At 26.7% G+C, this 14,592-nt stretch overlaps 1 protein-coding gene across 3 annotated transcripts in view; it reads left to right on the top strand.

The window, feature by feature from the left end:
- Positions 1-40: 40 nt before the first annotated feature.
- Positions 41-14,592, top strand: part of LOC107440878 (isocitrate dehydrogenase [NAD] subunit gamma, mitochondrial) — a 26,431-nt gene continuing 11,879 nt past the window's right edge. For 2 of the 3 annotated variants that reach the window (XM_071177370.1, XM_071177369.1), the window contains exons 1-12: positions 41-283; positions 1,337-1,390; positions 2,521-2,624; positions 3,840-3,955; positions 5,239-5,296; positions 7,413-7,545; positions 8,199-8,332; positions 8,905-9,007; positions 10,163-10,309; positions 10,480-10,574; positions 11,168-11,228; positions 13,981-14,063. In XM_071177370.1, coding sequence (XP_071033471.1) covers positions 203-283; positions 1,337-1,390; positions 2,521-2,624; positions 3,840-3,955; positions 5,239-5,296; positions 7,413-7,545; positions 8,199-8,332; positions 8,905-9,007; positions 10,163-10,309; positions 10,480-10,574; positions 11,168-11,228; positions 13,981-14,063 — 1,169 coding nt within the window. In that variant the 5' untranslated portion in view covers positions 41-202. Of the gene's footprint in view, positions 284-1,336; positions 1,391-2,520; positions 2,625-3,839; positions 3,956-5,238; positions 5,297-7,412; positions 7,546-8,198; positions 8,333-8,904; positions 9,008-10,162; positions 10,310-10,479; positions 10,575-11,167; positions 11,286-11,338; positions 12,378-13,980; positions 14,064-14,592 lie in introns of those variants that run through there. The other variant, XM_071177371.1, reaches the window with a different exon arrangement.

Genomic DNA, 14,592 nt, shown 5'->3' with positions numbered 1-14,592 from the left:
AAATTTATCGTAAAAAAATACTTAAAACTGTAACCGTAATTAGTTTATTGTTTTTATTTACTTTCACTCGATTTCTATTGAACTTGACTCATGCCGAAAATTTATTGTGTCTAATTATATTTCAAATTCTAAAAAGTTGTTTTTTGTTTTAACATTTGACTAGTACAATTTTTTTGAATTGAAATCGATCAAATTTCATAGGATGCTTTCAAGATTGACTCCTTTGGTACTTTGTAGGAGAACTCATCTCTGTTCCTCATTTTATGGATACTCAAAATTATTGGTAAAAACATGCTTTACTTATTTGATAGATTCACTTTATATTACCAACGATGGGAACTAGTGCATACGCGCATTGAACTTTAAAATTTTAAGTCCAGAAATGGATCTAGGAATGCACCCATTTTTTTAGGAAAGCATTAAAAAATGTTTGAAAAGTCGATATCACGTGCAATTAACTTGAAATTTTCTTTTAAAAATTAAAAGTAGGTTTCATTTTTTCATTAACTGTTTATTTTTTCTTTTATTTTTAATAAAATCAATTTAATTAGGCTGATTTAGTTTGGAGTGTATTCTGAAGAATTCAAAATGTTTTCATGAATTCTTCAATCGAAATATTTAAAAATGGAGCTTAGCCCTCTTTATTAAGAACTTCAATAACTTTTTTGACGAATTTTTAAATTCACATTCCGTTCACCGGTCAAATTGGTTCAATTGTTTCAATGTAGTCAAATGTTTTGGTCAGTGGTTTTGTAATCATATCTATGACCTTTCACATTCTGTTTTGTAATTTATCATTTTAATTCACTAAAATGATTTATTTATATATTTTTTTAAGAAGTGAACATCATATGAAAGGACCAGTCAAAATGTACACGAACTAAGAATATATTTTAGTTATATATCCTTGGTTTCTCCCACTTCTATAATTTTAAAATGTCAATATAGTTATTATTATTTTGACTAAAATCTTTAAATTTCAGGAATTTTTGCATCTATTTTTCAGTTTGACATTGAGAGTCGCCCATACATATATTCTATAATTTAAAGTCCAATGTGCTTAAATCTTAAAAATTCTGTAAAAGTAGATTTCTTTCAAAAAAAGCTGCAAAAATTGTTTCAGCATATTTCTTTAATGATTTTAATTCCATAGCTTCATTTTACTTAAGCTGCTGTTATTAGCTGTCTGTTAGGTAAATAAGTTTTATTTTTATAACTTTTTTCAGCTAATTTTTTTTAAGCATATATATTTGATACTAGTATAGATTTTATGTTGAAGTTTTCTACATTTAATAAAACTAGTTGTTTTATCTATAATGTATAAATGTATTTTTAGGGAGCCTCAAGTTCAACTACATTAGATAGATTTAGAGGCATCAGCACAGCTCAGGTAGGTTTTGTGAGAATTTTTATTTTAAGTAAAACAGTGTTTCAATATTTATTGTCATTTAATATATAGATTTATGTTTTATTTAATTATTTATTTTAAGCAATAATATATTATTGAATTAAAAGGGTAGTTCAAAGTTGGAAAGCTTTTGGACAAAATTTTGAAAACTAAGCTGTCTAAAACTCGACCATAGCTAGATTTTATTGAAGATTATTTAAGCATCATAAAAAAGATAAAAGATATCGTTAAACAATATTGCAGAATTATCAATTTGTAAATTAAATTATCATTAAACAAGAATTCATGTTTTGTCAAATGTTTTTAATGAAAGCAGTTGAATTTAGTTATCATTTCTGTCTTGTCCAAAACAAAATATTCTACTATGAATTATGTTAATGAGTTACAATGCTAAAAATTTATATAAAGTGAAAAAATTTGCAAATTAATAAATGCTCAGATTATGTTTGTATGTTGATTTGACTCAGTCTAACATGTTTGCAAGGCGAAAAACAAATCACCCTTAATAACTTTTGTTCTAATGATCGGATCTTCACATTCTGGGACTCTCTTAATGATTCGGGGTGGTGACTTCAAATGTGCTAATTAATTAATGCAAGCTATATTTTCTCTTACAAAATGAGATAGACATTCAGATTTTGTGGCGGGGTTGTTCTTGCTTTAGGCAAACTACACTCTACATTTATTAATAGATAATCTACTCAAATGCAGACTGTCACTTAAACACTCTTCCTATTTTTTTCTTCCTCCACCTCCAACTGAGATTTTTACGACTGATTGGCAATATCGAAGTACTAGTACTAGGCCAGTTGTGATGAAAGCGTGATAATCAAGAACCTACTACTTCTTTATATATTTTTCAAAATTATTTTCAATAAAGTTATGGAATATTTTTTTCTTTCAAATCAATAAAATTTTTTGTATGCCTTACTTAGATTTAAATGAAATTGAATTGTTCTAGAATGTTCTATGATTCAAAGTAGTTTTTGATCAACTTATAAATTAATGTTTAAAATAAATTTTTATTTACAAATATAAATTATCGACATGTAAGCATTAAAAATGATGGCTTTTCCATATAAGTTGATTTAGTTTGGTTTTAAATATTTTAGGCTGACCATCATAAGGCTAAGTATGGAGGTCGTTTCATGGTCAGCATGTTGCCTGGGGATGGTATTGGTCCAGAGATGATGGGTCATGTAAAAGAAATATTTCGGTAAGTATTTCTACTTTTTTTTAAAAAATGTATTTTTTGTGTAATCATATGTCTGTTGTATTCCTTTATTATTTGTTTCTTTCTTTTGTTCTACAGTTTTTTTCTACCAGTGGCAAATTGATTTCGTATTACTTCATTTAGTTCATGTTTTAATTTACATTTTGGTTGAATATGAGTCAAATTTTTTTATTTTATTTACAGAGAGATCTTAAAATATTAGTATACTGTTTGATTAGTAGAATCTGAAAAAATATTCTATCTTGTTTGGAAATCGAACTAGTTTTTTTTAGATTTCAATATTAGTATATAGATAAAAACACATAAACATTTGGAATTTATCCTTGTATCTTAAATCTTTCCATTTAGGCATGTTGCTTGTTAACAAATTTAATTCAATAACAGACAACTTTAACCCAAATGAATCATGGACCATTTGAAAATTTTTCATCAATATTTTGGCTCTTCTTTTTTATGAGATAAAATAGCAAACAGAATGGATTTCCTTTTTTCATATGATTTATCTTATGTAATAAATAAGCACTTGATCTCTCCTTCAATTTATTCACATTTGAATTCTTTTTCGTGTCTGCTGAGCGAGATTAATTTTTCTTCACTGAGTGAAAGTTAATAAACAAGTCATGATCATTGACATGAAATGAGGATATGCATCCAAAAATGTGCTTAATTCTATAGTATTTTTTCCCCTCTCTTCTTATTATTTAGTGCTCTCACTTGTGTTTCAATCTTTTTCAACTTTGACTCCTTCTCCGAGTACTGTAATTTACACGCCCGTAGCTTTGTTCTTTTTGCTTGAAGTGGCAAACTGAAATCAGTTATCCATATGCTGCTTATAAATCATTCAAAGCTCAAAGATAAAGTATTCATAATAGAAAAATCTTGATTTTATTCTTCATTTTTAAAACTCATGCCCAACAGAAGTTTCATTTTGCTATTTTAGAAAACAATATTTAAGATTTTATGAAAAGATGGTTTTAACATGTTTAGATATTTTAATGATTCTTTTCTTTGAGTTTTGATTTTAAAGAGTGGTCAATTTTATAATTCAGTGATTTTGTGACTGTCTGTTATATATAAATCAATTTGATTCATTAATTGTATTTAATACTGCTGTAAAATGTTTGATATAATTTCTGTTACTAGAATGAGGTAGTATATTTATTTAGTAATTTTTTGCATTTCATTATTTCTGTTAAGATTGGGTGGTGTACCTGTTGATTTTGAAGAAGTGTACCTTGATTCTACAGTGCAACACATAGATAATGTTGAAGAAGCTATTATATCAATTAAACGCAATGGTGTTGCAATTAAAGGTAAGTTGTATTGTATTTTTAATGTGTGTGTTTTTTAAAGCTACACCGATTTTTGTTTTTTAACCCTCAGTTTCTGTGCAACAGTCTTATACAAAAAGTCTGCAATGACAATAAATTCAAGGCAAGTGTGGAGATGGTCACCAAATCCACATTGTGAGTGTGTCAATGAGTATGAAAAACTAACATGCTATTTTTATGCAAAGTCATGAAATTGTGAATTTTTTTTTTATTGATTTAGATTCTGAGACACCATTATCCTAAAATTGCAAAAAATTGGTTGGTTATTTTCATGAAGTCGTGAGTAATCTACTCATAATTTTGTGAATTTGTTAAAGTATGGATTGATTTTTTTAAAAAATTACAAAAACCAGTGGCTGATTCAAACTTTTTGTGAAAGGTCGGTATTTGTGTAATTGAAAAAAATCTAGTCATAATTTTTTTCCTCTCTCTTGGAAGAAAAAAGGAGTTTAAAAAAAGAAAAAAAAAATGAATTTGAGCCTTTATTAGTAGAGATTTCTTTGAGGGAACTGATTTTATCGTAAAAATTTTGTGAAGAGTTCTTATTTAAGATTAATAAGTTTTTGTGAGGGGTCCGTTAATGGAGTCGAATTTCTTCTAAAAAGAACTCCTGCTTATGTACCTAATAATGTTTCACAATTTTAGGACTCTTGACTAATATTGAAAAGAAACTTAATTAAATTTTACTTTATTGAAAACTTTTACTGGTGAATCTGGATTCATTTTTAGTAAAGATGAATCCAGATTATAAAATTTATCATTGACAATTTAAAAAAATTAAATGAAATCATTTTATGTTGGCAATTAGATGTTTCGAAAATTTGAATTGATCTCTTTGTACAATGTATTCCAAAGGATTTTTTTATTCAATTAACAATTCATTATTAAAAGAAACTTCAAGATTGTAAACCCGAACTAAAGACACAACAGCCATTTCTCCAGTGCCTAATAGTAAAAAAAGTGGTGGCACATTTATATTATTAGAGCTAAGTCTTGTGAAAGCTTCAGCAAATACCTCAGTTTCAAGATCATATTGTGAGATGATTTCATGTATAATAAAGTTTAATGCATTTTATGATGACTAAATTTGTAGCAAAATAATAATAAAATTAGAATGCTTAATTTGTTCCCATCTACTGTTGTTTTCCTCTCGTAGATGATATTAAACCTAATGAATTATATTGCCATATTAATTATAAAATAATGATATTTATACTAAGCTATAATATTCTAGACAGCTTATTCTTTGTTCTCTTTATTTCTAGGTAATATTGAAACAAGGGCAAACAATCCACAATTTAGATCAAGAAATGTTATTTTGAGGTATTTTATTTTACAACTTTCTTTTAATTTGAAAAAAAAATGTGTTGTTGGTTATTTTGTACGATAATTTGCATGGTAAATATTAGAAATGATAAAGCAGGTTTGTATCAGTGGTGTAGCCAAAAAAATTAAAAAATTCTGCTTCCTTTTTTCATAAACTACTGGAAATATTACTAAAGTTATTCAATAAATTAGTTTTTGCTTCATGGTTGTCCAATAGCAAGACTCATTAAAGGCTTTATAGGTTTGAGTTGCTTATTTTTGAATATGTAATACTTGAACAGTATTAGAAATGGGATCAATTGTTAGAGAAGAGTAAGGAGACATTAGAATAAGACTTATATGATTTTAATTTCATAATGAATAATTTGAAAATTATCAACAAAAAAAATCATGATAATTTATTTAAAAATTGGCATGATCTTTCTTTTTTTTTTGTGCAGTTGTAAAATTACTCAAAAAATATTAAAACCCATTCACTTTATATGGTTCTAATAAAAGAACTCAGATTTCCATATAAGAACTGATTCTATTTATGACGTTTATTAATATTAATTCTTTAAGTAGAAGGATTTATTTAGAAAATACTATATTGCCTTCTTGTAATATATTTGGCTAATGTTATGCTGAAGATAATGTGTACAGTGCAAGCTGGAAGTATGTTTATATTTATCCACTACTGTTTATCAAATGATTGAAAATTAAAAACACAATACTAAACAATTGTTAGAACAGACTTTAATTGTGCAACAAAAAGTTAGATTATGGAATCATTCTTCATCATGGGTTCAACTTTAACAGCTAAAACATTTTGCTTAAAATGTTTCATAGGCTCCATTTTTGATAACTTTAAAAGCTATTCAAGATTTTATAATGTCTCTACAATGCCAGTACATGTGTTTTTAAATATAATTTCTTTTGAGAGCCATTATATACCCTTGCTTTAAATAGTTACACTGAATAGCATGATGGACAACAAAATCTACTTAAAAATCATCCTGTTTTAAAACTCATTTAATTCAGTTAGCTCTCTGTTTAATGACTTTGAAGGGACTGTGAAAAATAATAGTTATGTAGAGTGCATTTGGGGAAAAAAAAAGAAAAAAATTGTGTCAAAGTTACATTTTACAATCTTTTTCCTTTACACTCTAGCATGTTTAAAACTTTCAATTTATTTCCTAGCAAGTTAGAGGTTAGTGCATTTGAATTTTTTTTAAAATTTCATATTAGATCGTAAAAAATAAAATTATATAAGAATGAAACAGAATTACAAAAATAAAGTAAAATGGTTCAAAAATAGTAAAACTATTTTTTTAAAACAACAATGCAGTAGATGCATCTGTGTAAGCATTTATTTAGCATGTGTAGCATGTCATTTCATCTGCATCTCTGAAAGATCTCAACGGAGACAGTGTTTTTAAATAAAATGTGTTTTTAAATAAAATTTCTTTTAATAGTCACTACATTCACTTGCTTTAAAGTCACACTGAACACACGACTTTTAACAGCCACACTGAAAAGCATGGATAGCAAAACCTACTTTAAAATTATTCTGTTTTAAAACTCATTTAATACAGTTAGCCCCCTGTTTAACGACTTTGAGAGTTGTTTAGATTATCTTCATTAAAGTTGAAGGAATGGTCTATCCTAACCATTCCTTCAACTTGCTCTATTTATCCTGAGGATAAATAGAGCATAATTAAATAGAATGCCATTTAATAGAGAACTAATTGTAGTTTAAAAGGATTGATTATGTGTTTTTTGTTTAGATTATTTCTAATATCATTTTATGCTTCCGAATTGATTTCTGTAGTTAAATCCAAAAAGTTGCTTAACTGAAAAACAAAACATCTATAATATTTTACTAAACAAAATCTAGTCTATTTTCCGCATTAAAATAGGAATCTTCAGTTCAAGTTTGCTGTGAGTGGGTCCAACTGTTTTGATAAAGTTAATTTTTTTGTAGTTAAATATTAATTTAATTCTAAGTATTACTAGTAAGTAATGGATGCAAAATATTTTTACAATGATTTTTCACTTTGCTTTTCACTATATTTTACTTATCATGATTTATTTTGCCCGTTACGTAAATATAAAAATATTCTTTTCTTTTTAGGTTGGAGTTGGGCCTCTATGTGAATGTCTTACATTGTAAAAGTCAGTCTGGAATAAAGACAAGGCATAACAACATAGACATTGTACTCATCAGACAGAACACAGAAGGGGAATACAGCTGTTTGGAACACGAAGCAAGTTTTTATTAAATTTTCTTTTTTAACATTGCTCATTATTATTATTTATCTGGTTACTAACTGTTACAGACATTTTTTTTTTAAGAAAATGTTGGATAAATAATTCTTTAAAAATAAAAATTCAAAAATTATATTTTTAGATTGAGGTTTATACATTTAGTATTTACACTAAAATTGTGTTGTGAAACTGTAGATATTCACAGATTCAATGGCTGTGATGTTTGCCACAGGTCTTCTCTCCTTTTTTTTAATGTCAAACTTAGTTTATCACACTATTTGATCAGTCTATGTACTCTTTAAGTATGGGACAATAATTGTGCCATTAAATTTTAAATTAAACTTTTCTTTTCATTCTTCAAGTCCCAATGCTAAAAAAGGCTGTGTGTTTTCATGCTTTATGTCATTCAAAATACAGATAATTTACTTTGAGTTTACTATAAGGTTAGCTAGCTTAGAAGGAAATCTAATCTTAATCTTAAGTAATCTATTTTTTCTGAAGTTCAATGATTGACAAAGTTACTTAATTGTGGCAATTTTTATTGATTTCATGCAGATAACAATGAGTAAAAAAGCAATTTTTAAATAACTTGATTTACCTTGTTCAGTAAAAATATTGTAGTCAATGCCTTTGATTCTTTTTTTTTTTCCAGAGTGTTCCTGGAGTTGTTGAAAGTATGAAAATTGTGACTAGGAAGAAGTCTGAAGAAATTGCAAGATACGCTTTTGATTATGCTGTCAAGCACAACAGGAAGAAAGTTACTGCCGTTCATAAAGCTAATATTATGTAAGTGAAAAGTATTTTTTTTTCCTCAACATTAAAATTTTAGGTGTGCAGAGAGAAAAAAAATCAGAAAGTTAAAATATTTTATTGACCTCTAAATTTGACTTTCACAAAAATAAAACAATAAATACATGAAATAAAAGTAGTGTTTCTGATACAGTTACGAGTTAACATGTTTGACATGTATGTTGTTAGTATCTCCATATGTGAGTTAGCTCCATAACTTGCATGTTATTAGTTGACATGTTATGGGGATTAGTTAACATTAGTTATGGAGATTTGAATCAGTAACAATATAATATTTTAAAGAAGGTTCAAAAGTTAAATTAAATCAGTTACTTGCAATTATAAAGCTTGGTGGGAAAAAAACTTTCCATTACTTTTTGTTTCTTTTATAGTTTTACTTAAATCTTAAGAACAGCTCAAGGGCAATAAGGAAAAAGACTTCATCTGCCATATTTGTTCAGCAGGCTTGTTCATACAAGCTAACTGTAACTGAATATGTTTAAGTGTATACTGAACAGGTTTAATATATTTCAATACATGTTTTTTTTTTATTTCAAACTTTTTTACAGGAAGCTTGCTGATGGATTGTTTTTGAATACATGCATTGATATTGCTAAAGAATATCCGCAGATAGAACTTGACAATATGATTATTGATAATTGTAGTATGCAGGTAAAATAATTTCTCTACAACAAATTTTCTATTTTCTATTGATGTTTTTAATTGTTTTCTTTGAAAAATTATGTTAATCATATATTTGATTCTGTGTATAAATATATAAATTTAAAATTTTCAAAGTATTACCAGATAAATCAATATTATGTGTTATATTTTTTCATACAAATATATTCTATGATCCTATAGCCTTTGATTTCTTTGTTTACTTATCTCAATGCTGTTGTAAATCCATGTGGAATTGCTAATGAATCATCAATAATTTAGTGCAAAATACGCAATTCAAAGTTTGTTGAGCAAAATAATATTTAATAAAAGCATTGAGATTTTAAAAACCAACTGAAAGTCTGTTTTAATAATTACCACTGAAACAATTGTTTAAACCAAATAGAATAACTGTGGAATTGTGGCTAATCGAATGGATTGAGAAATGAATACTAACTAAAATGCGTAATTCAGAATTTGTGGTATGTTATAATGACATATTGAAATATGAAGATTTTAAAAACCGTGTGGAAATCTATAACAAAAGCTTCAAAAATAGCACAACGCAAGACACATAGATTTATTTGTTGTTCATTAATATTGGAAGTATATTATATTCTATTTGTTATCTTTTAATGAATAAGAATGCTTTGATGCTTATTTGCTTTAAAGAGCTATTATGACAATTCTGGGATGGAGTTTGCTCCACTTTGTGTGTGTATGTGTATGTATATATTATTCAAAATTCATTACAATAAATTTTAAAAAGGACATCATTAAAAAAATTGCTATTGATGTTCCAGCTTACTTTATAAGAGTTTTTCTTTCTTTTTTTTTGATGTAAAAGTTGAGTATTAGTAATTTAAATTTAGTTTGTACATTTCTGAATTAGTTAATTAGTAAGTTACCGGAAACTGAAAAAAAATTCTAATAATAATAAGTAATAAAAAAATGAAACAATTTATAAATTGTTTTGCACTTGTTTCTAAATTCTAGCATACAATTAAAATGTATATAAGTAGACTACATCTTTTTATGTAGTCTTTTAAAGTAATATTCTTTGTTTCATTTAATATTAATTATATTTGTTTATAATCTGTATTTTAATATTGCAAATAGTCAAAAAAACTGTTTGCTGATAAAAATTAATCTTGTATATAATTTTAGCTTGTGTCAAATCCACATCAGTTTGATGTTCTTTTGCTTCCAAATTTGTATGGAAATATTTTGAACAACATTGCTTGTGGCCTGGTGGGTGGACCTGGTATCACTTCTGGTCAAAACTATGGAAAAGAATATGCTGTTTTTGAAACAGTAAGTTCAAACTATCATTTTTCATAAATTGGGTAGGAATTTTCTTATATTGTATTTGATGTTGGTATGTACTTTGTTTTTGATGACAGTTTGATTTCTTATGTTTTAATAAAGTTAAATTTTTTTTCTTTCAAATTTAGTAGTAGAATCTAAATGCATTTTTGTTTTAGGGTTCTAGAAATACAGGCAAAGGTATTGCCGGAAAGAATATAGCAAACCCTGTTGCTATGCTGAATGCTAGTGTTGATCTGTTACATCACCTGGGGTAATTTTTTTATGCTCTTAATTGCCATTATCTCGTTTAAATTGGTTTAGTTTGCTTGAATTTTAAATTTTTATAAATAATTGTCACTTATTATATATATATAATCTAATAAAATCTGTTTTAGAAAGCAATAAGGTTTCTTTTTAAATTTAGTTAGTTGGGAGTTATCTGTAATATGCTCTTTCAATGTGTTTAAAAACTATTTGAAATTGCTAAAGTTAATTCCCATTTAACCTTCCCCCTGGAGGAATGTGGTGCTGGTTTTTGTATTTTAAAAGAGTCATATGCTTCTCCTTATACTGCATTGAAAAATTGATTTGAGTACAGCTTTTGAAAAAGCTATTTTGTTTTATAACTATGCTCAAAGGAACTGTAAAACCAAGATTTTAATTCAATGAACTACAAATTAAGTATCATGTGAAAATATTTTAAAAACTAGCTTATTTTTGCATTGTTAAAAGTAGTGACAAAACTACACAAAGAGCAATGGTTTTTTAATTTTATGCATGTTAATTTAAATCAAATATGTTATCAAATATGTGCATGTTATTTTAATTTTGAGCATCTTAATCATTTTTTGTGTTCTTTTTCAGGCTGGAGAAGTATGCTAAAATTATTGGTGATGCTGTTGATAAGACTGTGAATATCGACAAAGTAAGCAATTAGAAATATTACATCTTGTTAATAATATTGGAGAAAAATTAAAATGTGGTCATCACAAAAAACTAGTTGGATGAGGAATATTTTTATTTTAGTTGCCTCAGCTTTTGATTTTAGGGCATAATCAGTGTGTTTTTAATTCAAGTTGATATATTTCATTTTAAAATTAGGAGCCGAGGCTTCTGAAACTGCTACCTAGTTAATTTCAAATTGTTCCACGATCTATGCTTGTTTTTCTTACTCTTTTTTCTTTGTCTTATTTGATGGAGGTTGCGTTATGCTGTATTATTGTCAATACCATTGTAAATCCATGTAGTGTTTCAATCATTTCATTGCCTGTTATTGTTATGAATTTTCTCAGAGTTTTTTTTTAAATCCCTACATTTTTTTATACATTATAATTCTGACACGTAAAATTCGATTCGTGAATTTGTAGTCACTTTTTGAAGTGGCAAAATCGTTGTTTTTTCGATCGACTTTTTTACGGCTATTGTTACTAATGTAAGGCTTTTTTAAAATTCCGATCTTTCCATATGATATTATTTATTCCTACCTTTTCATATGATATTATGATATTACTATTTCATATGAAGACGATATTATTCATTTTGATATGCTCAATTTGTGCAAAATTCATGTGGTGTTTCAATTGGTTTACTTTTTTTGGTCGTTAGGATGTTTATTTTCTAAAAACCTGATTTAATTATGATACAGACAGTTTTAATCTTTTACCTGAGTATTCACTATTTGAGGAATTTACAATAATTTGAATTTGACTATAATTCCATGTTTTTTTTTTCTTTTCTTTTAATCAATTTTTCAACTGTGTTCATTATTAGTTTGTGCATATTTTTTTCCGAATCTTATGTTTTCATTCAGCATTATTTAATTAAATGTATTTTTGACGCATCTGATTCATATGATTTTGTCAAAAATATACATGGTTTTATCAACAATTGTTTTTCAGTTATTACCATTGATTTCACAGTTTTTTAATTTTTTGTCTTGCAAAGTGAGAAAATGGAGAAATCTCTAAAAAAAAATTTCCACATATATACTTTTTAAAGCTTATAAATGTTACTTTTGTGCATAAAAATTTCAGTCTTTTATTTATTTTCTATGTACAAAAAGAAAAAAAAAAATTCTGTGAAAGAAGCGAAAAAACTTCCCATAGAAAAAAAAATTCAGGTAATTTCTTCGTCCTGCAATCACATGTCTGTTTGATGCATCGACTTTAGTACTTTAATATCTTACATAGTTTTTTTTTTTTAATGTACTAAACTTATCACTTACAGAATTGCTTTTTGAGATTAGAGATTTAATATACATACGATTTATATACATATATGTTATTTTTGTGAATAATAAATTTTGGATCCAAGATCACCTTCTCTATATTATAATAATGTATTTAAAATTGCATATATACATAACATAAGAGCATAATGGTCTAACACAGTTTTCCATTATTGTTGGTGCATTTTTATTGGTCAGAAAATCAGGTGATAGGATCCAGTTTTCCCTTATTCATTTGTTTATGTTGTTTTGGTTGTCCTATGCATAAAATTAATTAAAGTTATAAAGGTATTGTTTTCCTATAAATATTTTTGTACGTATCCTTAGTTTAAAGGTATTTTCCTGTACTGCTATTATTATGCTTTTGATATAGGAGTTTGAAACTAAGATAATTTTTTCTGTTTTATTAATTATTTTTATTGTAACATAATTCTGCACTACATTTTAAGATAAAATTATTTAAAAAATGTTTAATCTTATTGACTGTTTTACAATTATTATATTTTGAGTAAATAACATTAGTATATTGTTATAAATTACCATTACAGAGATTCGTTAAATGATTTAGAACTTCTCGATCAGCACAATGTGATGTCAGCAGAAATAATAGCTCACCAAGTTTGTTAGATCAACATAATGTTTTATAATGTTAAGATAAATGTTATTTTAAAAAATGATTTCTTAGAAAATTTACTTTTGTTCTCCAATATATCTAAATATTTATAATACTAATAAATAGTGATATTTGGACATGAGAAGTGGAGGCACAAGCATAAGTAAACAGAATTCTTTTTAGTATATATATATCAAGTGAATATTTTCAACGTTTGTTAAAAGAAAAACTCTTTTCTGCCAAGAAACAACAGTTATTGCGGGGCATTCATCAGGGTTTTTGAGCTGCAGTGAACAGGGGCAATATATATATATATTTATATAAATAGCCCCCTAGCATATATATATATATATAATTTTTTATTACTCTTCGTCTTGCGTACAAATGAAAATTAGTAATCTTTAGCTGATGAGCAATCAGATATGGAAACACTTCCCGACTCTCAGATAATTTTTCCTGAATTTCAGTTATTCCACTTTTTAAACCTGTCTAACCTGCCATTCGAGCACATAAAAGTAGTCTCTATAGATGGTTTTAAAAATCGGTACATGTATTTATTTTGAAGTAGAAATGTCAAAATTATTACAAAAAAATGGGGGGGGGGAAATCAGTTGAAGGTTCATTATATCCAACTTCCTCACTTTTTTGGTTCACTATATCCACAGCATTATACGTGTATAGCAAGGGACGGGACCGAACATTTCGTTCACTATAGCAGGGTTTGACTGTATAACTATTTGACTTGGCTACTTTTGGCAGTATAGCAATGATATGTTTTTTAAAATCTATGCATTAATTTTAGTTTTCACCTTCTTTTTATCCATTTAATTTGTTTAGATTCATACTCCAGATCTTGGTGGCACAGCAAACACGTCAGATGTCATTGAAAATGTGATACAAATAGTGAAGGACAAAACAAGGTTCTGAATTCTGTAGCAATCTTTTAATTTTTTTTTCTTTTTAAACTGTTTGTAGTAATTGCAAAGAACTTTTCTGTGATGTTCATTTAGTAATGCCCAAGTGCCTTTCTAAATATGAACATTGTTGTATTTAGTAAAAAGATAATGTGCTATTATACTCGAAATATAATTAGTGTATAGCATTTTAAATTTTCTTTTATAAAATTTTTTTTGATTGCAATGCCATGAGAAATTAGCTGAAGGTAAATTTTCATGAGTAAAAATAGTTGTTTACTAAGCTATTCAAGTTTTGACTTTAATATTACTTTTTAATAACTATATTTTCCCATGTAGTGCCATATTGCTTAATGCTAGTTATTACTTTTTATATTGACTCACTTCACGGTCAGATTACTTTTGGCATCAAGTGCCACAAAATGATCAATCAATATATACTAAAAAAGTGCACTTTTTTTAATATACATTTTATAATTAATGTTATAATGTAAATTTCTGGTTTAAAAAGTAAAAAAAAAAAAAAAAAAAAAAA

The sequence above is a fragment of the Parasteatoda tepidariorum genome, chromosome 2, assembly GCF_043381705.1.
Source record: "Parasteatoda tepidariorum isolate YZ-2023 chromosome 2, CAS_Ptep_4.0, whole genome shotgun sequence".
NCBI classification, from domain to species: domain Eukaryota; kingdom Metazoa; phylum Arthropoda; class Arachnida; order Araneae; family Theridiidae; genus Parasteatoda; species Parasteatoda tepidariorum.
This window is presented reverse-complemented; position numbering and strand designations above follow the sequence as displayed.